Genomic DNA, 26,955 nt, shown 5'->3' with positions numbered 1-26,955 from the left:
GGAGAACCCAGCTATCAGACCATGGTGTATCCCTTTGCTCCACACTGGATCTAATCCCTGTCACTGATGTATAATACCCATGACAGAAAAGCAGCGTAGTTATTATTTCTTTATGCATATATTGCTGTATTGCCCACCAGCCCCAATGGGGATTGAGGCCCCGTTGTGATAGATGTTGTACAAAAATACATAGAGAAATAGTCCCTGCCCCGAAGAGCTTACAGTCTGGGAAATAGTATCAGAGGGTTAGCCGTGTCAGTCTGGATCTGTAAAAAGCATGCATCTGATGAAGTGAGTATTCACCCACGAAAGCTTAAGCTCCAATACGTCTGTTAGTCTATAAGGTGCCACAGGACTCTTTGTCGCTTTTTAGTCTGGGAAATGTGAGGTTTCCTGTTTTCTAGCTTTCCATTAGGGGCACACAGCACTCTTGGGGGCTCAGGTAAATGAGAAGCTACTGACCGGAGTGAACATCATGGCATAGAGGTGACCAGAATTGCACGAGAGAGAACAGCCCAAAGAATGAGAGAGGGTGCAGTGATCATGATTTCATCTGAGCTGGCAGCAAGGTCCTGGGGGAACAGGCTCAGGTTTTGAATCAATGTGGCTTGGTAGTATGATGTCTAGGGAAGGGGGAGGACCTATGTTCCCTTTTGCGTCTCTTCCTTGCTATGTAATTAAACATATCCATCCAGTTGTCATCATTGTCCTCTTGCTTCTGTGCCTTATTTCACATGTCCTTATATACCTGGAAGCCACGTACCTCCACACTCTGTTCTCCTTCAAGTTCTACCTTAGACTGTACCTCAAGGCCTATAAATCCATGTCCTATAAATCCATGCAAAGAAGCATTACTAATCAGTTGTCTGACAGTCCTATACAAAGCGTAACACTTTAAAAGAATCCAAACAAAATCTCTGGCACTAACAATTGCATCCCATTCCTTTCTTTCATGTGTACGTTGTCTATGTAGACCACATTTCTTTAGAGCAGGAATCTAACACTTCAGGCTGCCTATAAAGTGCCTAGAGAGATAAGGTGGGTGAAGTAATATCTTTTATTAGACCAACTTCTGTTTGAGAGAGAAAAGCTTTCAAGTCACACAGAGCTCTTCCTCAGGTCTTTTACTCAGAATGTCATAGAGAATTACAAGGTGGGACAGATTGTTTTGCATAAGTAGTTAGAGGAAGCGGGGGAAAGGCAGCTTGGGTGTGTGTGGGGGGGGAGGAGTTGTTAGTGGGTTATAGGTTGCTGTAATAAGCCATGAATCCAGTGTCACTGTTGAGTCCATGGTTTTTAGTGTCAGCCAAAGTTATGAATTTAAGCTCCCAGGCTCGTCTTTTGAAGGTATTGTGCAGGTTCCCTTGGCAGATGAGGACTCCTGGTCTGTGAGGAGCTTGCTTTTGATGATGAGCTTGGAGGGGCGGGGGCTTTGGCACCATGCAATAATCAATAATATTTTGATGATCTGCTGAGATTTAGATAATCACCCAAATGTTTTGATGTCAATAATCATAAACTCATCATTAGGGATTCGGGAAAAATGTAAAAGTAGGCCTGAAAATGGGGAGTGTCATAGGGCAGCCCCTGCCTGGAGTGCCCTCCTGTGGCAGGCCATGGCATGACAGGCACCCTTGTTTCAGTTTCCCCTCTCGGGTGACCCACTAATTCTCTTCAGGCTTTCTTGTTTCAATACTGCCCTTCCTGATTTATTACAACAACATAATCCATAGCAAAAGTCCCAAACATGTAGTCCATTTCTCACCCCAGCACAAGCAGTCATTAAAACTCAAGACACCTCGTCCCTTGATGCCCCATGTACATTCAACCATGCCTGGACCCTGTCAGTCCTCTCCTGTCCTTGTACCAGGACAGATTTCCGCTCTTCCCACTGGGAATCCCCACAGAGTTTCGTGTGGGAGCATCTTTGCCAGGAGAGCATCCCTCACTCCCCTAGCCCTCTCATGTTTTCTCTGGGTCCAGCTCACCGGCCTTGAAGATGTCAGAAGTTAATCTCCTCCGCTACTCTCCTTCCTTCAGTCCTCTCCAGCCCTTGGCTGCAGTTCTCCAACTTAGAGCCAGGAGGCAGCTCCCTCTGCTGCTACTCCTCCAGCCTTCAGCCCTCTCCAGCCCTCTGGCCCTGGTTTTTGTCTTGGAGACACCAGCCAGAAAACCCCTCTTGCTGCTCCCCTGCCTTCAACCTGTCCCCAGGAACCACCCTTCTGTTTCCCTCTAAGACCACTCCAGTCCGCTGGTCTTTGCCAGTGCCCACCTGCCCTTCCTGACAGAACCAGCCTGCTGTGACTCACTGGGACTTTCTGTTACTGGCTCTCTCTCTGTTCCTTGATATCTCCCAGCTGCTGCCCTGCCCTCTTCATTGGCTAAATGGAAGCACCTGCTCTGGCACAGGGGAGCTGACCTACTTTATTTACTGGGGCCTGCCACCCTATGAGGGGAAGACAAATGTATTCTCCGCTAGGTAAGCTGTTCAACTCAAGTTAAGGAAAGTGAACTCTTAGGAGAGGTAGATGCCATTATCTAACTCTTCTATGCACTGAACGGCATGAGTAACTCTCTTCTTCAAAATAATGTTAGTCCTTTTAAGAGCCTCACTATAGATGATAGTGCTATTTTCACACCCTCTTCGACTGGCAGCATTGGTTGAAAGAAAGCATTAGCACCACTGGAGAGAATGTCCCTCTGCGCAGTTGCACACAATAAGATTACCTTGAGCCGTGAAAGCTTGATAACACATTGTGGCTGGACAGTACCATCATAGGAAAACGATATCTTAATAATCACAAAATGTGATGGAGATTGAGGGAATAATCAGGAGCCTGAAAATTAGTCAAAAAGTCATGGGAATATATTTCTAGATTAGGCCTATCCCTATGCTATTTCATGCACACTGTTTTATTTGTACATGACATCAGTGGAGTATAATTATTCTGTATGTCAAGAATAATAACAACAAATTAAGATAATAAGAAGATCACTTGAAGAAACTGTTAATTCAAGCAAACTTGCTCACACTTTACTGCATTTATATGACTGTGCAGTCAATTAATTGCTGCATTTTGTTCACTCATTTTATAGGTGCAATGACTTGACACTCGGGTCCCTACAAACTTTCTCTTAATTGGAGAATGCAAGACCGACACCCTATTTTTTTCTCAAATTTATTTCATTTTTGGAGATAAACATCCCTCCATTCAGCTGAAATTGGTATATTTCACTAAACATAAGAAAGTGCCAGAGAAAGAAAGAATTGTATTTATTCCACTTATCTCATTTTAACACCACAATAAAAATCAACATCTTCTGACTCCAGGAAAGCTAAATAGCTTATTTCTCCACACACACACTCCACAAACATTACCATTTCTTCTCTCTCTGTTCTTAGCTTCCCCTTCTCACTGTAGCAGTTGAACTCTTAACCTTGGTTTAGAACACAGCCTGACTGGTTTACAGCCTTACCAAATACGGAGGGTATTGCATATTATCCATGTGTTTATAATCATCTCTGTGGTTTATTAAATTCAGTAGAGGATACCTTAGATTATCTGGGTTTTGGTCTCATGTTTGTATTATGTATAGTTTTATGGTTAAGTGATACGGGAAATAGATATTTTGTGGGAGAACTATGAACATACTTACCATAAATGTTTATAGAGCTCTTTATCATATCAAATTAAAGAGGAGGGCTTGTGGTTAGGGCACCACACTGGGACTCTGTAGATAAGAGTTCAGTCCCAGACAGGTCCCGGACTTCCTGTGTGATCTTAGACAAGCTATCAGATCCTCTTTGCATCAGCTGTAAGACGGGTAACAAAACTTCCTTGTTTGTCTTGTCTGTTTAGATAGTCCCTGCCCTGAAGAGCTTACGATCTCTCACTGTGTGTTTGTACAGTGCCTACAACACTGGAAGCACCAATCAAAGTTGGCTCCGCTAGGTGCTACTAGAATACAAATAATAGCATCAACAGGGAGGCACGATCCGTTTTTCTTCTGAATGAGTTCAGGGTTTCTCTTCCCTGCTAGAAATGAGAGGCAGAGAGATCATCTGGAGTGGTGTGCTGTCCTCTTTACCACCACCACCACACAAAAGGGGCTATGGTCAAGGTTTTCAAAAGTGTCTAGTGCTATTGGGTGTCAAACTTGAGACCCCTTAAAAGGGCCTGATTATCAAAAAGTGCTGAAAATCAGGCCCCTTTAAGGTGCCTTGAAGAGGACACCCAAAAACTGAAGTATGAGCTTTGTGAAAATCTAGGTCTGTGCTGACTGGAATTTATTAGAGAGACAAGGTGGGTGAGGCAATATCTTTTATTGGATCAACTTCTGTTCATGTGAGAGACAAGCTTTCAAGCCACACAGAGCTCTTCTTCAGGTCTGTGAAAGGTACTCCGAGCCTCATAGCTAAATGCAGGGTGGAATGGATTGTTTAGCATAAGCAAAAAGAAGAACAGGAGTACTTGTGGCACCTTAGAGACTAACAGATTTATTAGAGCATAAGCTTTCGTGGACTACAGCCCACTTCTTCGGATGCATATGCATCCGAAGAAGTGGGCTGTAGTCCACGAAAGCTTATGCTCTAATAAATCTGTTAGTCTCTAAGGTGCCACAAGTACTCCTGTTCTTCTTTTTGCGGATACAGACTAACACGGCTGTTACTCTGAAACTTAGCATAAGTAGTTAGCACATATTCTAAGGGACATTCAAGGTAGAGAGGCCCGTTAACATCTCTGCAGTCACAGGACAAAAAGAAGGGGGTTAGTGGGCTACAGATTGTTGTAATAAGCCATAAATTCAGTGTCTCTGTTCAGTCCATGATTTTTAGTGTGTAGCAGAGTTATGAATTTAAGCTTCCAGGCTTGTCTTTTGCAAATGTTGGGTGGATTTCCTTTGAGAATGAGGATTGATATGTCAGATATAAAGTGATTGCTTTGTGAAAAGTGTTCGTCCACCCACAGGTGATAGGGAGTTTTTGTCTTCTATCATTTCCTGTGCAAGTTCATTCAAGAGCATAGTTATTGTCTGGGTTCATCCACATAGTTGTTGTTAGGGCATTTAGAGCACTGCATGAGGTACCTCACATGTTGTGTTAGGAATGTGCAGGATCCATGGATCTTGAAAGGTGTGTTGTGGGGGGTGTAGCAGTGGAAATATTTCTGCAGGTTTTGCATCTGTTGTTCTGGTAGGGTTTGGTGCTGCTTTGAGTGGGTGTGTCCTGGTCAGTGGGGAGCTTGCTTCTGATGATGAGCTTAGAGAGGTTGAGGGATTGTTTGAAGGCCAGAAGAGGGGGTTCAGGAAAGATTTCTTTCAATATAGGGTCCCCATCAACTGTGGGTTGTGTTTGTTTGATGATACCCCACATGGGTTCCAGTTTGGGATGGTAGGCGACAACTAGGGGTGTATGGTCGGAGGGGGTTCTATTTCTGTATTGAAGCAGGTTCTCCTGGAGTATTTGGGTGTCCTGTTTCATGGTGCAGTCTACTTCTCTGATGCAGTGTCCTTGTTTGGTAAAGACAGTTTTGAGCGTGTTAAGGTATATATCCTGGACTTTCTCCTCTGATCATATTCTGTAGTACCTGAGTGCCTGACTGTAGATAATAGATTTCTTGGTGTGTTTGTAGTGGTTACTGGATCTATGAAGATAGGTGTACTGATCCATGGGTTTCTCATATATGGTTGTCTGTGGGGTTCCATTATTGAAGCTGATTGTCATGTCCAGGAAGTTGATGCTAGTGTGGGAGTGTTCCAGAGTGTAAGAGTGCCATGAAGGAATATCAGAACTCATAAAAGCCATCCTCAAACCACTCACCACACAAAGGGCCAGCTTCCTCCAAGACACAACCAACTCCTTCCAGAAAGTCCACTACATTAGCAACCTCCATCCGAACACAAGCCTCGCTACCATGGATATCACTTCCCTATACAACAATGTCCCTCACAATGACACCATAGATTCCTGCCTCATATATTTATAAGACATGGACAGTCCTCAGATATACACCCTGACTCTTACCAAATTCATCCATTTCATCCTCACCCATAACAATTTTAAATTCAACAACAAACAGTTTGTCCAAGCCATGGGAACAGCCGTGGGTACTAGGATGGCTCTGCAATATGCCAGCCTCTTCATGGACCACCTTGAAGAAGAATTTCTGGACAAATGCATCATGAAACCAATGATATACATGAGATACACTGAAGATATTTTCATCCTCTGGACAGACGGTTTAAACTCAGATTTCCACCACAACTTCAGCAACCACCACCCGTCCATTAAACTCTCTCTGGAACCCCTATTGGGGGAGGGTTCCTTCCTTCCTAATTTCTACGGGGGTGCATGGAGCTCCAAAAGTGGGTGTGGAGGAGGCAGGGGAATGGCTGAACCATCCTTCTACATCAGTCTGCACAGCACCACTGGCACACAGGGTGGAGCAGAGAGGTCCTTAATGTGTAAATTGTTTCCACCTTAATATAACCTTCTGAGTTCACTAATTTCATTTCATGGGAAGAAAGTCGGGGGGAGTTATGCTGACAAATTAAAATCTACCACAGATGGTATATTAGATCATTGAGTCAACGTTCTGACTGGGAAGAAAGTGCTATCGATAATCTCCAATTTCATCACAAACTGCAGTACTTTTACATAACACATGACGTCTTGAACAAATTTATCCTCACCTCACCTCAGTGTGGTGGGCGATGCCCATAAATTTTGATATCTCTACTTAGAGCTGGGAAAAAATGAGGTACAAAGAAGTTACATGACTTGCCCAAGGCCTTACAGAAAATCATGTGCAGACGTGGAGTTAGTCTAGATAGATTCCTGAGTTTTCTCTAGAACTCTGTCAGGATTCCCTGTTTCCCAGCTCAGTGCTGACTATTCTGCTTCTCAGATTTTTAAATTCATTTTTCCCCCTTTTCTTGTTTGTAACAAACTTATATTTTGATCTTTCAGACAAGCCAAAGCCATGTATTCCTGTAAAGCTGAGCACAGTCATGAGCTCTCCTTCCCACAGGGGGCAATATTTTCAAATGGTAAGATGTATTAGATAGTCTTCCTTTTCACACAATATTTAAACATAACTGCATCTGTGAGATAAGTCAAGAGATTTTCACTTCAAATTTAATGTTTATATCTCCATTAATCTGATGCTGATCTTTTATAATGATGTTGATCTTTTTAATTCAAACATCTGGGATAAGGATTAAATTTAACTATAACAGATTTTAATATATATTATATATTTTTATTTATTTATTTATTTATTTATTGCAGTGTACCCATCAGTGGAACCAGGCTGGTTAAAAGCAACGTATGAAGGCAAAACAGGACTAGTTCCAGAGAATTATGTTGTCTTCCTCTAGTAATCTTTAGTGGACAGCAGTATCTTCATGGTATCCATGGTAACAAATAATAAGCACTATGATTTTATCTGACACAGATGTGGGGATCAGCCCGTTAGCAGAGAGTGGTAGATTTTCTTCAAATTCTGCAAGGGCAAATTAGGTAGCGCCCTATAAATGGAACAGGACATAATGAAATAGTTAACAGTTTTTTGTACTGCAGATGGTACTCTGTTTAAATAACTTCCATTGTTTGTAACACAAGCATATTGCATATTTCTTTTATGGATAAGGAACAGTTGAGCAATAAAATCAGAAAATTAGCTGCAGAACATGTCAGACCTGAGATATTGCTCAACCAGCATGAAATTCACAGGCAATGCACTCTGCCGATCCTTACAATTATATTGTTTTACATGTAAAAATTATATATTTGTTCATAAAGCAAGATATATTTCTATGATCTCCCTTCCGCATTAGAAAACTTGATTCTGAGACTGGTCCCAGTCATTTCATGGAAGAAGTTAATCTGCCATAAAAGCAGAGTTTTGAATCTCTTGTTATGCAACGAGATCACAGTATACAGATCCAGTAATGTATGTAATTTATATAACTGATAACCAAATTAGATTGTACACTGATTAAGCAGTAAGTCCTCTTTCAAAATGTGACCTTTTTAAAATCATTTAATTCAAATATTGTACAGATTTATCTTATTTCCTCCTTGCTTTCATCAGTTTGTTTTAGCAATATAATTAATATTAATAATAAATTATATGTCTAGCATCCATCTTCCCTAAGACATTCTCGGCTTGTCTCAAAAACACAACCATACCAAACAAAGAAGTACTGAAAGTAAAATGATGGGGAAATGTGTGAGGTTAGCAACAAAGAATGAAAATAAATCTAAAACCTGAAATAAAACATAGCAGAGTCCCACAATGCCATTAAGACACCCAAATTGTTTTTCAGATTTTCCACCGCATACAAAACAAATGACCTATGAAGTGTCTAGTTTTATAAGCTATGATTTCTAAAGGCTGCTTTTAGCTGTAAAAAATATCTGACATGAGATAAACTTTGATTATTTTGTTAAGTTTGAAATACAGTTTCCTCAGAATTTCACTTAGTTATTTGACAACAATTCCAAAACATGATGATAAAACCGCTTGATATAGATATTTACAAATAACCATTAATTACTCCAGCTGGAACTAAAAGGCAGTCATTTTCTAACTACTGACATTAAATTTTGTGTGAGTTTTCCCATCAAAGTACAATGGCTTGTATTAATAAAAGGCTGTAATAAACAGTGAAGGCACAGGCACTTTATCACAGAATAACAATCCTTTACAAAGAGAACAAAGAACAGAAATCAGAAAAGCAAGAGAGTAAACAGCAAAGCATATGTCCAAGGCAGACACTCTGCTTGCTGAAAGAATGACCATAGAGTCCAGTCCTGAAGGCCTTATTGGCAAAACTCCCCTTGAATTTGGACATCCCCAATTAGTTAATCGACAGAGCTGCTAACTTGGTGAATCCATTCTGGGGAGTCAGTACACCGTGACCTCAAAAACCTACACTGATGTCAACAGAATCACACATGCGCTTAAGCCACTGGCTCAATCAGGGCATAGCTCTTTATTGAACTGCTCTAGGAAAACTGCAGTAGCTGCATGGCCAGTCAGCATGTACTATTCAAAGCAAAATCATTTCAGCGCTACATGAACACATTAGCAGCTGAGCTCATTGCTGTTAATGCTACAGGAAGAATTGCCTCTCACACAGACTCTCCTGCATGTTAGCTCTGTCTCCAGTAACAGTATTAAATATTACAGGTGGGCAGGGCAAGGTAATTCCATTATGTCGAAGGTTTAGATATTTCTAAATTAGGTTTTGTTCCGATTCAGAATGAAAACCCCACGTTTTGAAGTTTTCTGCAAATTGGCATGGCGCCCCGGCTCCAGGGCACTCTGCCTGCTGGCCTGTCCTGGAGCTGCAGACCCTGGAAGCCAAGGGGTCCCCAACTCTGAGACAGCACCCCTGGCAGGCTGTCCTGGATCCACAGCCTTTGGAAGCCCAGGCTTCACAGCAGCTCACCAGGCAGGGTTTCCTCAGACCTTTGTTGAAATAAAACCGTCTCCATGCAACATTTTGATTTTGACAACCAACAAAACGTTTTTCTCTGTGTTTTTCCAACCAGCTCCATTAAGTATATTAACCCTTTATTTACCAAAATAGTGGGCACTGCTTTCTTAATGGGTTAAATAGGAGCTTTTCCCAGGGCTGAAAACTTTACCAAGCTATTAAACACTGCCAAATTTTCCGGCACTTTCCCTGGAAGTCTTAGTAGGCTATCTATAGCCAATAGTCTTTCAAAAGTAGTGTATCTCTAATAGCTTCTGTACCTGTCTCCTGGACAACACAGTGGGAGTTGCTTACAGTGAGTCATTTCATGACAGAAATTTAATTGTTGAAATTCAGGCTGGTGGCAAGAGCCATCTCCGCACTGAGAGCACCAAATGGAGCTCAGCATGGGGGGCTCTTGGAATCCTTTGCATGACACAGACGGAGACTTCCCACCAGCTTCAAGCAGGCTAGTAGGGGGTAGGTTGGAACCAGGCACTGGAGGTCAGACCATGGGATCGATGACTATAGTAATTCAATGACCCACAATAATTTGGGCTATTCATTCTACTTCACTATCAAGAGTTTCATTCTCGCCCAGTTCACTATCAGCAGGTGACACCTCGTGTCATTAAGAGTGTTTCCTTGGTAGGTTGTTGTGAAGGATAATTCCAAAGCTGTCCCTGGACAGTAGAGGCAAATATCCTGCTGACGTATCTGTGTTCAGCACTGAAGTAAAGAAGGAAGAAGGCTCCTCAGCAGGTCAAAGCTTGCAGCTCTTAAGTCAGGCAAAATTCATGTCGACTTCAATGGGCACTTCCCCTGAGTCAGAGCTCTGAGACTTCCCTGTGTAATTAACCTCTGAAATTTCAACTTCTCTCATCCCATGCTGTGTAACATCCTGTTTGGCTGTGCTTGAAGGCTCCGTCCTACAGTGGTGGGATAACAAGGGGGTTGCGCCTTCTCACCATTCCAGGGAGAGGTGCTATTTGTACTCCTGGGGGTTGTTAGTGGAGAGGGAGGTAGGGCCCTGCTCAGGAGACTAGGACAACCAGTGACCCTAGCATGGAGTAGTGTCCCCAGACATGCTGTCTGGCCTCTGTACAGGGCCGCAATGGGCTGGGGCAAAATGCTTATTTGAGCTATCTTTCCCCCACCCTGATTTCCCCATCAGGGCAATCATAATCTGGCCCTTTTTGTGCATCTCCTCTTGAATCCCGTGGAGATGAACGATTCCTTAAGCCCTTTGGAGAGACTTATCAGTCATGGAACTTTGACGGGGAGAGAGGAAGATCTTTTTTTCCCCTTTAGCCTAATATACTATGTGAGCCTTCTTCTCTTCCTCAGTAGTGTATGGTGAATAGACATGGGGTACCTAGGAATCTGTGAATCAGCCACTCTGCATCCTGCATATCATTTTAAAGGGACACAGCCACCTTTAGATTCACATTGCCATCTGAAAATGTTATTCCTGTGGTTTCTTACGAGTGACCCCTACCAGTACTTTAACTGAAAGAGATGAAAGGTATTTGTTTTTTATCCCTCTCTCTCTTACGTGGTGCAGTAAGTGAGCACTTTATGTGCGGTCAGTTTCTCTGCTGTGTTGATGGTACACACCCAGCCCCAAGCTTTGCAAAAAGGTGTTCACCAGTAGCAACAGCAGTAAAACTGGAACTGAAGAGACACGAGGAAGCAGTGTGCCTAGAGAGACAGGAATGGAGGAGAGCGTTGGGCCTGACCTTGTTTGGTAGTGGTGCTCCTACTCCTTCCTGAAACAGAGGAGCAGAAAACCCCTCAAGGTGTTTTAGAGCTTGGGTTTTTTAATTATTTTTATTATTATTATTTCCTTTTTGGTTTTTGTTTCAAGGATTTTTTTAAAGACAGTTTTTGAAGTCTGTTCTATCAGGAAATTAGTTAATTACAAAAAATTGATTGACTATGTCCCTGTATTATTATTTAAGAACAGCCCTGGATTCACTCTGTAAGCACAAGAAGTGTGTGGTAAATCTTCTGTATTTCCCTGCCAGTAAAGATGTAGCAATCTAGTCAAGACAACCACTGTTTGCAAAGTTGTAAGATTCACATTTGGTAGCATATGCTGACTGATGTTAATGTCATGTGAAAAGCGTATGTCTGTGTATACAGTTTATATAATTAACTGTGTGTTTTAATTGTTAAGTCATTTGGTACTTATTGCAGTCTAACAAACTGACTCAAATTAATCAGTTGAAAGATTGTTATAGTGTCTGATAAATATGTACAGTATGTTAGTATTTTATATACAGGGTTTTTTAATAATGTTAATCAGAATGAAAAATGATTTTTCAGTATCATTTCTACAAGTTCAGTGTTAAAAGGTTCTTGCCACATTTTGGAGTTTTGAATACTGTGTGAGATGGTTTTTAAATTAAACTATAGTTTTGTGTCCTGAGAAATTTTTCCATTCTCCCTAGTGCTGTTTTAATGTAACTAACCTACAAGTGCATTGTTGAATTATTTCTGGAGAAGATGATGCACAGAATTGCTCACCAGAGCTAATTCGTGACAGTAATAAGTAACACATCAATCTTTTTACATTTCCCCTTGATATTCTCTATTTATTGTCTGTAATTGGAATTTTTTCCCCTCTCCGTTTAGGAAAGAAACCTTAGCAGGGGTGAAAGTAAAATTTAAACCATGCAGAACAGAGTAATTACAACAGCAAAAAAGCATTTAACACAGCAGTAATTTGTATACTTGTGCACTGGGCCCTGTTTCATATTCTACGTACTAGTATTGCATAAGAATAAATAGTGAGATCAAAAAAGTACATTAATCTGAATGTTTCCTGTGTTAGACCACCAATTCATGCACTTCTTGGGTAAGTGACAAGAAGATGACTCTCCTAATCAAAGACCATATCATGCAATCATAAGGCAACTCCTCAGCTGGTGTATATTGTCATAATTCACTGGCATCAAAGATGGAGCTCTGACAATTTACATCAGCTGAGGATCTGCCCCTCGGTATTTAAAAGGAAGTGCCCATTGAAATCAGTAGGTGTTCTGCCGAAAAGTGGAAAATGTGATATGGCCCAATATTATCGTTAGAGTTTCTAAGATTTGTTTTCTCTAGTAAAGGATCCCCCATAAATCACCCCACCCACCAGGGATTAAACGCAGTGCATTGTCATTTTCCTCCAGATCACACAGCCCTGGTGACTGCTGCTGTAATACCCCTTCAGGCATTGCCCATGCAAAACTGAGAGTGTTGACCTAGCTATTAACCAGGATAATCAAAATAGGTTGGGTCCTCCGTATCCAAGCAGCTGTTGCTGTGATTTTGCCTTCCAGCCATTGAAGGTAATAACATAGTATTTGTTCTCCTGTATGTGGCAGCATTTCATAGGTTACTTGACTGTCTTTGTTGTTTTAAATGGTGCTTTCCTCCTTGGATACATTATTTGAAAGTCCTTCTGTATCTGAGCTTCCTGCGAAGCTTGTGTTGGGAACAGGGCCAGCTCCAGCTTTTCTGCCGCCCCAAGTGGCAAAAAAAAAAAAAAAAAAGACAAGCGGCAGCACTTCAGCAGCAGCTCAACCGCACCGCTTCGGCGGGTCCTCCCTCTCTTCCTCTTCAACGGCAATTCGGCGGCAGCTCAAAGAGGAAGAGAGGGAATGAGGGACCCGCCGCCAAATTTCCGCCGAAGACCCGGATGTGCCGCCCCTTTGAATTGGCCTCCCCAAGCACCAGCTTGCTACGCTGGTGCCTGGAGCCGGCCCTGGTTGTGAATCAGCATGAATCTTCTGGCACTGGCGGTCAGGATTTCCGAATGCTCTGAGAGTTTGGATTGCAACAAATATAAGGGTGTTTAGGCAGATCATACATTTGTGATTTCAATTCTGAATGATATTTATGATTATTTTGGCGGTACTAGAGTTTATAGAAGTCTTAGATATTATACTGTATTTTAATACCAGGAATTTATATGCAATCAATAACATGGGAAAATAAAATATATTTTAAAAGTTACTACTAGTAAATTATCATATTGAACTTTTTGTTTGTTTTATAGTGGGGTTTCAGTAATTATCTGCACTCTGTACATATATACATGTAAATAACTGGCATGTTATTCATAAACTGGCTTGCTACAGTACCTGTGCTGTACTTTACACTGTATTTCATGAATTTAAGAAATATTTTTAAAAATAAAAAGCCTGACTACATGTTTTTTTTTCTTTATTATTTTTACATTTCCCATTCAGCCCATTATTTTATTCCATTTATTATTCCTATTCATCCCATTTATTTTTTTAATTTGGAGTGCTATTTTGTTATTCTTGCCTAGATACCACAATGACTGAATGCTACCTAAATATTATTTATGTAGCCATTTGATGTAGATGGTGACTTACAAACATGTTCACACTGTTAAGCAATGGACATATATAAAAATGCTAAATTCATAGTTCAGCAAATACCTTCTTGGCCATAGAATCTTTTATCTGGGAAATCTGTAAGATGTGACTGAAGTGAACATGAGAAAATGGCACTTCACATAACAGAGAAGCACATCATTGGCACATAACAAATAATAATGTTAACAAAATCTTAGTGTCTCTCATAATTATAGGCAGGTAGGTGTTTGTTGACATGGTACCAGCTGAAGTTCCTGTAGATGAGCGAGGTGCTGTAACTACTTTGGGGCTCACACGCCTCAAAATTTCCACAAGGATATTTGGTCTTGATGCCATCTTTGTACTGACTAAGATCAGTGGGGATTTGGAGTGTGAATTGATGGTGGTAATAGCCCTTAAATTAACACCCTTTCTTTGCCTGCCCAACAGTGGAGAGGCATTAGCAGGGAAGAGTGAATGTAGGTGGAAGAAAAACAGTAAAAATGGGGACTGAGTTGAGGTTGGGGGAAGAAGAGCAGAGAGAATCTGTCCTCTGAAGAACCTCTGGTATTGATCTCAGCAGAGTTACTCCTGATTTGTACCAGTGTAACTGAGAGGAGATTTGGGCTCCAATGTCTTATCTCTGTGAAAAGACACTTTGATAAAGTACCAAAACAGGTATTTAAAATGAAAACTAGTGAAATTGCTCCTATCAGGTCCCTCTTCAAATCCCAGCAATGAAGGATTCTCCCACAATGAGAAGTGGGAAGTAAATTAAGCAAGTGATTGTATATCATGAAGTACATCACAAATATGTGTTGCAAGGAGATTCTCCAAATACCTTTGTCAGGGGTGTTGGCATGCTCACAAGGGATATTTTTTAGACAATATTACCACATAGCAGGAGCTGGTGGTTATAACAGATGATATAACATAATGTGTGAGTCAACCGTGTTACTAGGATCTCACAAAATGGCAGTATCCAATGTAAAATAAGTGTGGAAGATAAACTGAAGTTTGGGACCCGTTTTAGGTCTCGTTTGGTCACAATGGTCACAAAGAGTTCAGAGGAGAGCAACAAAAATAGTGCAAAGTTTAGATAAGATCCGAGAATTGTACATGGTGAGTCTAGAGTACAAATGATTGAGATGTTACAAAACTGCGTGAGGAGATGATACAATTCTCAGCTGTAGAAGACAAAGATGTAATAGATCAAAGCTCTGTGTGGAGAAATAGGTTAAGAAGAGATGGGCAATAGAACAATAATATGTTGGCAAAAAAAGTTGTAATCATTTGCGATACTGCAGGTTAGACTAGATCCCTGTCAGTGAAGGATGATTTGCAGTAAGACCAACCCTGCCAGAGGGTAGACTATTAGGCTATGTCTACACAGCACCGCAGCGGCAACCCTTTTCCAGCTGACTCAGGCTCGCGGGGCTCGGGCTGTGGGGCTGTTTTATTGCGGTGTAGAGGTCCAAGCTCAGGCAGAACCCTCTTGGACCCTCCCACCTCACAGGGTCCTACAGCCTGGGCTCCAGCCTAAGCTCAGACGTCTACACAGCAATTAAACAGCCTCACAGCCTGAGCCCCACAAGCCCGAGTCCGCTGGCATGGGCCAGTCACAAGTTTTTAATTGCAGTGTAGACATGCCCTTAGAGCCCCTTTGCAACCAAAATGAGATTCTTACAGAATCCTTCAGACCTTTCACATACTGTGGACCCAGCATACAGTAAAGGCAGATCCTATATCTTTTTTCTGCATGCCAAACTAAACATGAACTTCAAGGGATAAATCACAAAGTGAAATAAATGCACACCCACTGCAGCAAAAATATAGGAATCAGCAGGGCACAGCTTACATAAATCTTCAGTCTTTGTTTACTTCCAAAGCTACAAGAAGTGCCTGTCTCTTCCTGTAATGATTTAATTGAAAACACAATCAGTTGAAGTTTCATTTTCCTAACCGTACTCCTTTACAAGCCTGTCTGTGCTACAAGGAAATACTACTGGGTTTTTTTTGTTTGTTTGTTTGTTCGTTTTGTTTTTTACCTTCAGCACCTTTTGTTTGACAGAATTAAAGAACAGAAGTGATTGGTTGGCTGAACATATATATTTATATTTGCATCTGAAAAACACTGTCATAAATCAGAAGACTTGTCCAAGAAATCAAGTCAAATGCATTTGTTGTGTATGTTTGGCAGGCTTCTGCTCTGCTACATAATAGCCATGAATTACTCTCTTCAGAGGCGCCAACTTTCTGCTGTGCCTAGGGGGTGCTCGGCCCTTGCTGTGCCCCAGGCCCCACTCCTTTCCCACCTGTTCCCACTCTCCACTTTGCCCCTACCCTGCCTCTTCTTGACCTATTCTTCCCCCTCCCCCAAGTGCACCTTTGCTCCTCGCCCTCCCCCCCAGCACCTCTTGCATGCCGCGGAACAGCTGATCTGCAGCGGGCAGGTGGCACTGGGGGGCATGGGGAGGTGCTGATCGGCAGGGCTGCTGCACCCACCATTTTTTCCCTGTGGATACTCCAGCCCTGGAGCACCCACGGAATCAGCGCCTATGACTCTCTTTTGCAATTGGTGACAGCACATCCCATTTTCAGTGATAAAATGACAATTAGAGCTGTGCCGGAACCAGAATTTCTCTCCCTTGGAAAATTTTGTATTTTTGAAGAAAAAAATTGCTCTGAATTGGAACAAACAGTTGGCCGTGTGACGTTTTGCACAGCAGGGACTTGCTAAACAAAAATCTTGTTCTGCAAGAACTGCAATGGAAATTTCCATCCCAGCTACCAGGCTGCATGGTCGCTTGCCCGGCAAGGAGCCTGGGAGCCTGAAAGTCCAGGTTCCACAGCAGCCCACCAGGCAGGCTCCTGAGAAGCCAGGGAACTCCAGGAGCCAAGCTCCACGGCTGCCGAGGAGCCAGGGAGGTGGGCAGGAGAACTGATAGGAAACCAGATATGTTGGTCTCTCCCTGCTTGCCTGGTTTCTGACTAAAGTTTCAATGGAAAGGACACAGTCTCATGGAACTTTTCAATTCAGTTGAATCAGCATTTTCCAATGACGCTAGTGGTTATATTAGTTTGCTCTACTAGAGTAAGAGATCTGAAAAACCTCAATGAACTAACCCACCCAACCCCCCCTGAGAGGAAGTACTATCCCCATGTAACAGATGAGGGAGCAGGAGGTCCATGTATGCTAAGGAATGTGTTAACACCCCTCGATCAGGCACCCATAATTCTTCCAAAGCAATGTTTGCACCCAAAAGTGCTCTTAACCTAGCACAAGTGTTGTCAGCAGCAAGTCTTGATGTCTCCAGTGTGGCTGGAAATTCCAAGCATTTACAGCCATGCAAGTATAACTGGCTTTTTGAGCTTGGACCTTAATGCTCTTGATTATCATTCCCCACAGTGATCAGGGCTGTTTGCATACCCACATCAATGCAATATGCTTCTTAGTTCTCCTCCAGTAGCTACATGTTACATAAAGGTTTATAAGTCTGCTGTTGCCGTTGGGCTAATGCAGCTGGTCCTTTAAGTAGAGGCTCATGCTTTTAGCTCCAGAGAGTCTGGGGTCAGTCCTCAAAGTTGACCCCAACAGAAGGGTCATTATATTTGGATCTAGGGTTTTGTTCGAGTCCAGCTCCAGCAACTTACATTGAGTCTTCCTCACTTGCCTCTGTGACGGCAACCCTCATGAAGAACTACTTCCCAGATGAGCATACAAAGGAAAATCCTATTCCTGTCCTAGGAAACCTGGACAAAATGGATGTGTGTACTTCATAAGTCTCCAAAGGGCTTTTTATAAGCTATTATAGGTGGGGCTGGCGGCACCATCTATTAGTAAGGATGCCCAACACGTCGTAGCATAAGACTGTTTTCAGTTGCTTATAACTTGCAAAGTTTAATGAGGATAAAGTTTTCTGTGATGAATGTTGGTCTCGGGCTGATATTTTTATGGAAAGTTTCAGCCAGAACAGTTAAGCCATTTTGAAAAACAAAGCAAGGGGAAAATAGGTTGTTTTGTCATGTTAAAAAATTCTAGCAATGTTTGCTTTTAGACAGTCTAGCATGTCAATGCTTTGGTGCAAGAACTTGAAATTTGTTGAGGGAAGAGGGCAGAGAGAGCCCTTCATGTCAGAGATGTGCCTTTTGCCATTCTGATGAAAATTCATCACAGTTTGGCCAAGTTATAAGCCTTTGAAAAAAAATCTCAGTTGGTACATGCTCAGTAGAGACTTATTGAAGCTTAACTGCTACAATCTCCAAAAACACTGTCTTCACTAGAAGCGGAGCAAACAGGACTTGCCCTGCAATTGCTGCTGCAGTCTGGGGTGAGATTCATTGCCAGACCTAAGAGCAGGGAGACTGTCTCTCCTGGGTTCCCACTGTTCACCATCCTGGGCCCACAGAATGTGGAGAAAAAGAAGACGCCTGAACTGAACATGGAACCTAGGTCAGGTTGGGGTGGGTAGTGGATTGGAATAATGAGCCTGGAGGTCGGGAGACTGGAACAGGAGACTGATGGGGATGGTTGAAAGAAACTGGGAGTGAGAGTTGGGGGTAGGGTGAAGTGGGAGACTGGGACTGGCTGAGCAAGGAGACAAAGCCATGGAGAGTAGGAGTGGTTAGACAAAGAGACTAGGAACCAGTGAGGGGTGGTGAGACAGATCTGACAAGGAGCCAAGGTGTGGGAAGAAAACTAGGACTAGCTGGGCAAGCCGGGGGAGAGGAGAGAGCAAATGGACACTGGAGTTGGGGAGAGAAAGAGTGGACAAGGAACTGGGGGCATGGGGACTTGGCTGGGGAGCCCAGAGAGTGAGATTATAACTGGCTGGGGAAGGAGACTGGGTGTGGTGTCAAAAACCTAAGGAGTAGAGACAAGAACTGGCTAGGCATGGAGGAGCCTGGGACGTGGGACTGGGTGTGGGGAAGAGCCAGGATTGAGACAAAGACAGGTTTGAAGAGAAGGCGCAAAAGAGATTAGGCTTGCGGGATCCCGACAGAAAGAGTCTGAGCACACTCCCCTCCAGAGCCTGGAACATTGTCAAATTCAGCAGGTTTTTTTTTTTTTTTTAATGTCTTTTGCTTCACAAATGTTCCATTAGGGCTAAAAAGTTATAAAATGCTGTGTGTACAAACACTGGCAATGTATAACTGCTATTCTGGGAACTGGTACATAAGGCTCAACGCTGTGGCCCTGAGTAGTCTAGATTTCTCGCAAAAGTGGTTCAAAGAAAGGTGAGACACTCCAGTGAGAAAAATCACCAGAAGGCCTGTGGTTTTGAAGTCTTATTATTCTTTGAGCCATCTTTCATGAAGCTACCATGAAATAGTCACATAGTGCTCAAAGTTTATAAATGATGTTTTGCTCTTTGGCATGTCATATTTTTACCAAATAAAGGTTTTAATCTCACATTAAAACTGAAATTTGTTATACAGCTTTAACTATAGGGGAGCCCTTCACCATAATTTAAACTCACTCCCTAGGACAAGGCTACCCTCTGTGATTTCTCACCTCAGCAACGTGGAGAAAAAATGATACTAGGCATTGGGCATATGCCTATACTGCAGAGAGCCAGGACACTTTGCATCAAGCTGCCTTGCCAATGTCCAAGCTGTGTCCAGGTTAGGAAATGCCAACCCTCATCCCCTGTTGGGGGGTCCAGGTTGAATTGGCGCTCTTCCCTTCCATCCAGCAGGCTGCTCAAACACTTCTCCACTGGTGCCCTGGTAATGGCCAATCAGCATCCAACACATCTCGAGCTCCCCCTTTGGTTCCAGCACCCTGCAATGCCCAACACCAACCTACAGGTGCTGGTGGAATCAGGACTCTCAGGCAATTTCATGGATCTGAAGTTTGCCCAAAGCATACAGTATCCCCACCCAGAGGAAGCAGTCCCCCAAGCTAGTGGAGTCCATAGTGAAAGGATCCCTCCTTTCATTAGTAGCGGTCAGCCACCAGACAGCTCCCTTAGAAGTAACAATGCTACAAAGCCACAGAGAAGACCTCCAGTTAGGGTTAATTCATGCACTGTGTTCACTGGTTGTCCTTGGCATCCCCTGTCTTATTCCCTATGACCCATACATCTGCTGGCAGTCAGGAGTGATACACTTTGACTCCCGGTCTTGCCAAGAATCCTGTTTTCCGAGAGCCTATCCAGGACCAGCAACCCTTTTCAGCTTACTCAGTCTTCCAAAGAATTCAGATATGTGAAGAGAGAATCTAAAGCTGACCCCTTCAACACACCGCAACCTCTTTAACAGCTCTAGGGATTCCTGATAGATATCAACGCTATGCTGACATGTTCGACAGAAAGAAAGCTGACATCCTACTGCCCCATCACAGCTACAAATGCCATATTGATCTCTAGTTGGGATCAGAGGTTCCCTTTGGGTGCATTTACTCCCTCTATGAACCTGAACTACAGGCACTCCAGCGCTATCTCAAGGTAAACCTGCAGAAGGGCTCATTTACTCCTCGACATCTTCATGGTGAAGAAAGACTGCTCCTTCCAGTCTTGTGTGGACTACCAATCTCGGAACAAGATTACAATCTGAAACTGGTATCTCTTACTGCTTATTAATGAGCTATTTGAAAGACTCTGCTCCACCAGAGCTTATAACCTGGTGAGGATCCGGGAAGGCAATGAATGGAAGACCTCTTTCCACAGCAGGTGTGGCCACTTCAAGTATTTGGACATGCTGTTTGGGTTGTACAATGCCCTGGCGAGGTTCCAGCATGTCATAAATGACATCTATAGGAGCACACTAGACCAGTGTGTCATTGTTTACCTGGACAACATCGTCATTGTCTCCAAAAGTCAGCACCTCTGCAATCATCACATGTGAACAATCTTAGAGAGACTCTTCTGGAACTACCTCTTTGCAAAGCTAGAGAAATGTGAGTTTGATAAGAACACAGTGGAATTCTTGGGATAGCTTATCTCCCCTGAGGGACTCACTGTGGACCTGCACAATGTCTGACTGGGCCTCACCCAAGGATGTATGTGGGATGCAATGATTCCTGGGGTTCACCAATTTCTAGAGTTAATTTATTAAAGGATTCTGTAGCCTGGTTACATCGATGACACCACTGCAAAAGGAGGGTTGATTTGCCTGGTCTACAAAGGCTCAGGCAGCCTGTGATCTACTGAAGAAGGCATTCACCTCAGCACCCATCTTGATTCACCCAGATCCTACTAAACCATTTATGATCAATGCTGATGCCTCAAACTTTCCCAGAAGTGCAGTAGTATCTCAGTGTGCAGGTTCTTGCAACCAGCTTCACCCCTGTGCTTTTGTGGAAGCTAACCCCAGTGGAAAAAATTACAATATTTGAGTTACTGACTATCAAGGTCGCTTTGGAGGAGTGGTGCCACCTCCTAAAAGAAGCCCAGTTACTGGTCCAAGTCATTATGGGCCACAAGAAACTGGAGTATGTGTGAACTGCTAGGTGCCTTAAACAATGTCAGATCTACTGGTCTCTCTTTTTCTCTTGACTTTGTTGTAACTTATCACATGGGGACAAGAAATGGGAAGGTGGATGCCCTATCCCAGAAAGACAAGTATCTTGAACCTGGTGAAGAGCTCTCTGCCACTGTACTCAAGTGCTCATCTCAACTTTGTCAATGGGATGATCAACAGCAGTTTGACATCCTCCATCCACTCCCTGTTCCACCAACAACCTGTTCGCAACCCAGATCCACCTGACCCTGAATGATGCAGGTACCTGATTTGACTGATTTCTAACTGTAGAATGGCCTCCTCTATCACAAAGATTGTATTTATATTCTGCAGGGACAACCTAGACTTCAGGTATTGAAATTATACTATGATTCACTGCTTCTGGGCCATTTTGGCCAATTCAACACCTGGAATCTGGTCTTGAGGAGCTTCTGGTGACCAGAACCACAAGCTTACATCAAGAATTACATAAGGTCCTGTGACCACATTCCTGTACCAAGAACCCATGATCAAGACCCCTATGTCTCCTCCAGCTTCTGCCCATGCATCTAGAGCTTTGATCTGTTATATCAATGGACTTTATTGTAAAACTGCCACACTCCCAGAGTCACTTGGTAATCCTGTTTGTTGTTGACCTCCTACCAAAGATTGTGCACTTCATCCCATGCCATACTGTTCCTACCATAAGGGAGATGGCTCAGTTCTTCCTGGACAATGTCTTCTGCTATCACGAGTTACTATTGGGCATTGTATCAGACTGGGGACCCTAGTTCATCTTCCAGTTCTGATGGAAATTTCTCAGACTCCTCGGCATTGAGTCACTCACCTCATTCGCCTATCACCAGCAGACTAAAGACAAACAGAGGGAGTCAATCAAATTGTGGAGCAGTATCTCTGCTGCTTTTTGAGTTACCCCCAAGATGACTGGCTTCCTCTGCTATGCTACTTCACAATACATGCTTTGCCGATCCATTGCGAACTCTGGGTTTAACCCCCATTTCCACAGAGATTTGCCTATGAGTTCCCCAATGACAGCTATTGTGGATTCAGCCTCTCACTTACACTGGGTGCACTGGCAATTCAAAGAACACCCGCAGTCCACCAAAGAAGTCTATCAAACTGTGAGAACCAAGAATGCCAGTCTATTCCCAATTTGACCTTAGGGCACCAGGTGTGGCTCTCTGTCCAGAACCTTAAATCGAGGCACCCATCCACCAAACTAGACTACCAGTTCCTGGGTCAAAATTATAAACCCAGTGGCCTTGTGGTTACAGCTGCCTGAGTCCTTGAAGACCCACCTCATCTTTCACATCTCCCTTTTAAAGCTCCCAAGAATCCATACCCAAACCACTATAACACACCACTGACGCCTATAACAGACTGAGGACAGGAGGAATCCATTGAATCCTCAACTGTCGGCAAGCCTGCAATAGGCTGCCTGATTGCCTATGGTGCCTGATTGGTTGGAAGAGTCACCAGGATGCTCTTAAACCCAGCAGTAATTCAATGGATGCTCAAAGCATTTGCCCATGGCTGCAATAGCTTGCGCCTGCTTGTTTCCAGCCTCGCCCCTGCCTGGCCTCAATCCAGGTATACCAGTTCTGACCGTTGGCTTCTGCCATCTGACTTCACCTCTGACTTTTGGCTTTGGCATCTCGCCTCTGAATTTGGTTTTGGCTAAGCTCCTATTTCTGGCTACAACTCCTAACCACTACGCTTGACTCCTGCTCTTACCATTGGACCTCACTCCTGCTCCAACCACTGGGTCCTGGTCATATGACAGGAGCATGCTATGTCATCCCTCATGAATCTGAGGCATTCAGAAAAATGGATGCTATCATGTGCAGGCTGCTTGAAATAGCTACAAAAGGATTTGGCATATCACTTAATATGCCCAGTGTTGGGCCTAAAATGAGTCAATCGATTCATGAAGTAGAAGCAGTTCAAAATGGCGGCACTCAAAAAAGTCACAGATGCAATGGAGCAAGGCAAGTGTTTGGCCTTAGTGGGCCTTAAAGATGTTTACCTCTCTATTGCTGGTGTTCACTGTCATCCAGAAGCACCTGGGGTTTGTGGTGAACCGCTCTGACTTCAGGTACGCTGCCTGGCCAGTGCTCCGTATGTTTGTCTGAAGGTCTTGGTCATGGCAACCTGGGTGCTTCAGAAGAAGAAAATTCAGGAGTGTGGGGATCCAGGGAAGCCCAGTGTAGAGATTTAGCATAACCCTGGGTTTTTGACAATCCAGTTTGGGATATCTGTTGTGGCCGTCATGGGCGAGATTCACAAAAGGCACTTAAATGCCATGTTAGGTATCAGAATATCCCATAGCCCAGTGGCAAGGGCACTCACATGAGGTGGCAGATCCCAGTTCAAATCCCTTCTCCCCCCTAAAATAGAGGAGATTTGGATTGGAGGTCTCCCACATTCTAGATGAGAACACTAGTCTAAAAGTTATGAGGGTCTCCTCCTCTTCTTGCAAAAATGGCAAGGGCACCTAACGCCATGAGAGGGTTTGCAGCTGAGAATCCAAAGCAGAGGGTGGGAACTCCGTGCAGCCTGGACTTAAGCATTTATATCTAAGAGAGGAGTGGGACTTATCACCTCCTTCCCCCTGCTTGGCAGCTCCCATTGGCTAGCTGCCTAACATGCTGGCTTTTGTGAATCCCTTTCTGAGGCGCCTATTTCTCCCTATTCATCGTACAGGAAGCCTATGCGCCAAACTCAAGATTTGTGAATCCCAGTGATTTTTTAGTTACCTAAAAGAGAGCAGTGGCAACCCTGCCTGTTTGTGAATCGAGCCCCAATCTTCTCACTTGAAAATTTTATGTTGGGCCCCCCATCCCTTGTTACAAAGACCTTGCCCCCAGCAGTAGGGTCTCCCAATGGGTATGGTAGGCATTTTTGAAAGGCAGCTGCAGAAATTCCTGTTCACCACAATCCCACTCCATGCTGAATTAACAAACTTGTAATTTATTTAAATTAACACCAATGAGTGAACTCTGGTAGTGATTACTTGGAAGTGACCACTGTCCTTTTTAAGGCCCAGAAAGTCTTATTTCACATTCCAGTTCAAGCTTTCTTTTCATAATCCATGGAGTTCGATGTCCTGCTAATCTGCTCTCATAGCCATCCTCTGGCAGCCTGGACCTCTATTATCCCTGATGGACCAATTGCTGGAGTCACCTTTCTTTGCAATTTCAGCAAGCGCATAATACGTCCCCTCCAGCTGGCAAGCCTCCACACACACTCCACCAAAGGCTGCCACTTCTGAGGTACCAAAAAACAGACCATCTGGGATGACCCTTTGCCCCTAAAACTGGACAGCTGTCTGTGTGTGAACTGAGCACCCTTTCAGATTTCCAGGGACCGCTACCGCAAAAAAAAAAAAAAAAAAAAAGACAATCCTAAGAAAACCTGGACAGGTGCCAACCCTACCTCTAGCAGGGTGATTTTCAAATGTACATCCCAGAGTAGCTCCTAGCAACCCTCACAGCCCACTCAGATACTCCAGCTCTCACAGACCTCATAGCCAAAACACCATAAACATACTCTAACATCCTCCACAGGGGAGCAGGCTGCAAAGTTCAGCTCCAAACTTCAGAAGCATTAATGGACGTTAGGCCCAATCCAAAAACCCAAGAGTTAGTCTCTTACAATTTAATATGGACATCACCCCACACTTATTTGAGATGAAGATGAAGGTGTTTGTGCTTCCAACTTGACTTGTTTGTTTGTTTGGGTTTATATATATATATATATTTATAAAGCTCTTCTGATATAAAATTAGGGTCAGTCACTGGTATTGAAATATATCTTTACATTTTTTAGCAATGATGTAAAGTCCATTGTACTTACAGTAACAAGTTCAAATGCATAACTAACCTAGAGCAACAGCCTTTGTCAAAGATCATGGTGTGCTTTTTAATATAAACATGCGAGGTTTCATGGGAACAGTCAGTGACCTCCACAGCCAGTAAAGCAAGGAGTCTTTATTCACTTGAAAGTGCTCTGGTAATTGGTATATTCTTCTGCCAGCATAACTGAGAAGTTGATTAGCTAGATTTACTTAGCTGCAGTATATTTCACTTGCCGTTACTGGCATGGATCTGGTGTGCCCTTATAAGGGATTAGAGTCCAGTATAAGTGAGAAACATTAACGATCTATTTATGTTGTTGCTTCTGTTTCCTTCCTGCAATAAACAGTCTCATTTTGTCAGATCCAAATGGGAAAAAATTGCTTATCCTGGCTGTGGTTTGTTTCAAAAAGGGAATAGCAGTTCAGCAGATATGCCTCTCCTTGTGTCTGCCCTTAGAACTCCCAGCCATGCAGGGCGTTACACCTCAGAAGAATCAGTGTCATAACCCAGCTGCGACACTGCAAGAAAGACAGCACCAACATTCATCCCGTCGGGGAAACCAGACAACCAAAAAAGCCCTTGCCTCTATTCTAAAACTTTATGTTTTTTTCAGGAGGCGAAGACAACTGCCCTCTTCCCCTCCCCCGCCCATGTGTGGGATCAGGGGAAACAAGCTGTTGCATGCGTCACTAGCATGATGGCTCTGGCTGGTAGGAATGTTATGTGCATCCGTTACTTAGGATATATTGGGAAAGGAGTTTGATGGGGATGGAAGGTCCCAGGGTGAGGGCACTATACAGTTAGATAAACAGCCAAACTTCTCAAAGTTTAGCCAAGCATGATGAGGCCCATGACTAAAGAATGCCTGTTTAAACCTGCTGGAGCCTGCTCACAATTCTCACTCCGGCGAAGATGGATGGGCAGGTCAAGCAGCAACCAAACGAAGGTTGGGGAATTGTTCCTGGAAAAATGTTTCAAATGCTGGCAACTGTGTACAGCAGTTATTTTTATACAGCAAGCAGTGCAATAAGGGGAAGTATGGTGCAGTGAGTAGGGTACTGGCTTAGGCCATGGGAGACCTGGATTCAATTCCCTGCTGTCCCCTGGGCTTTCTGTGTGATCTTGAGAAAGTTATTTAGCCTCTCTGTGCCTTAGTCTCCTATCTGTATAATGGGAATAATAGCACTTCCCTGCCTCTGAAAGGCATGATGAGGATACACACATTTCAAAAGCTTGTGAAGGCTCTGACATCTATGGTAAAAAGCCCTATATAAGAAATAGGCATCATTATTATTATTAATCACAAGGTTCTGGCTTACCTGGTAACCATAGGGAGAATGGAGTGAGTGAGCTGTCATTGAAACATATCCATTTCACACAAACCACAATGAATAGGGAAGGTTAAGATGTGAAACCACTTCCTGTTTCAATCTCCTCCGTCTCACTGTTGTCCTGGCTCTGTGGCACTGGTTAATCTAACTTAGCCTGTAAGGTCTTTGGGCCAGGGATTTTTTGCACAGCATTTAGGACACCGGGGTCCTGCTCCAGAAGTGGGGCTCCTAGGCGCTGGCACAATACAAATAATACATCATAATCTTCACGGCCAGGTCCTCAGCCTGTGTAAATTAGCTTTACTCCACTGGCTTCAGTGGAGCGACACTGATTTACACCAGTGGGCCTATGTTTTTAAGGCTTTGGAAACTGGTCAGTTCCTAGGTATTGTTTAGGACCCATTAGGTGTCACCAGCTGGAAAAGGGAGAAGGTTTCTAGC

The 26,955-nt window shown here is 43.4% G+C and overlaps 1 protein-coding gene across 1 annotated transcript in view; it reads left to right on the top strand.

Annotated features, from left to right (window-relative positions):
• ARHGAP42 (Rho GTPase activating protein 42) overlaps nt 1–13,691 on the top strand; it is a 297,832-nt gene extending 284,141 nt beyond the window's left edge. Inside the window, exons 23-24 of the mRNA XM_054015601.1 lie at nt 6,971–7,050; nt 7,292–13,691. Coding sequence (XP_053871576.1) covers nt 6,971–7,050; nt 7,292–7,380 — 169 coding nt within the window. The 3' untranslated portion in view covers nt 7,381–13,691. The remainder of the gene's footprint in view (nt 1–6,970; nt 7,051–7,291) is intronic.
• The last annotated feature ends 13,264 nt before the right edge of the window (nt 13,692–26,955 follow it).

The sequence above is a fragment of the Malaclemys terrapin genome, chromosome 1 (assembly GCF_027887155.1).
Source record: "Malaclemys terrapin pileata isolate rMalTer1 chromosome 1, rMalTer1.hap1, whole genome shotgun sequence".
Classification (NCBI taxonomy): Eukaryota; Metazoa; Chordata; order Testudines; family Emydidae; genus Malaclemys; species Malaclemys terrapin.
The sequence above is the reverse complement of the archived record's forward strand: the minus strand, read 5'-3'. Positions and strand labels throughout refer to the sequence as shown.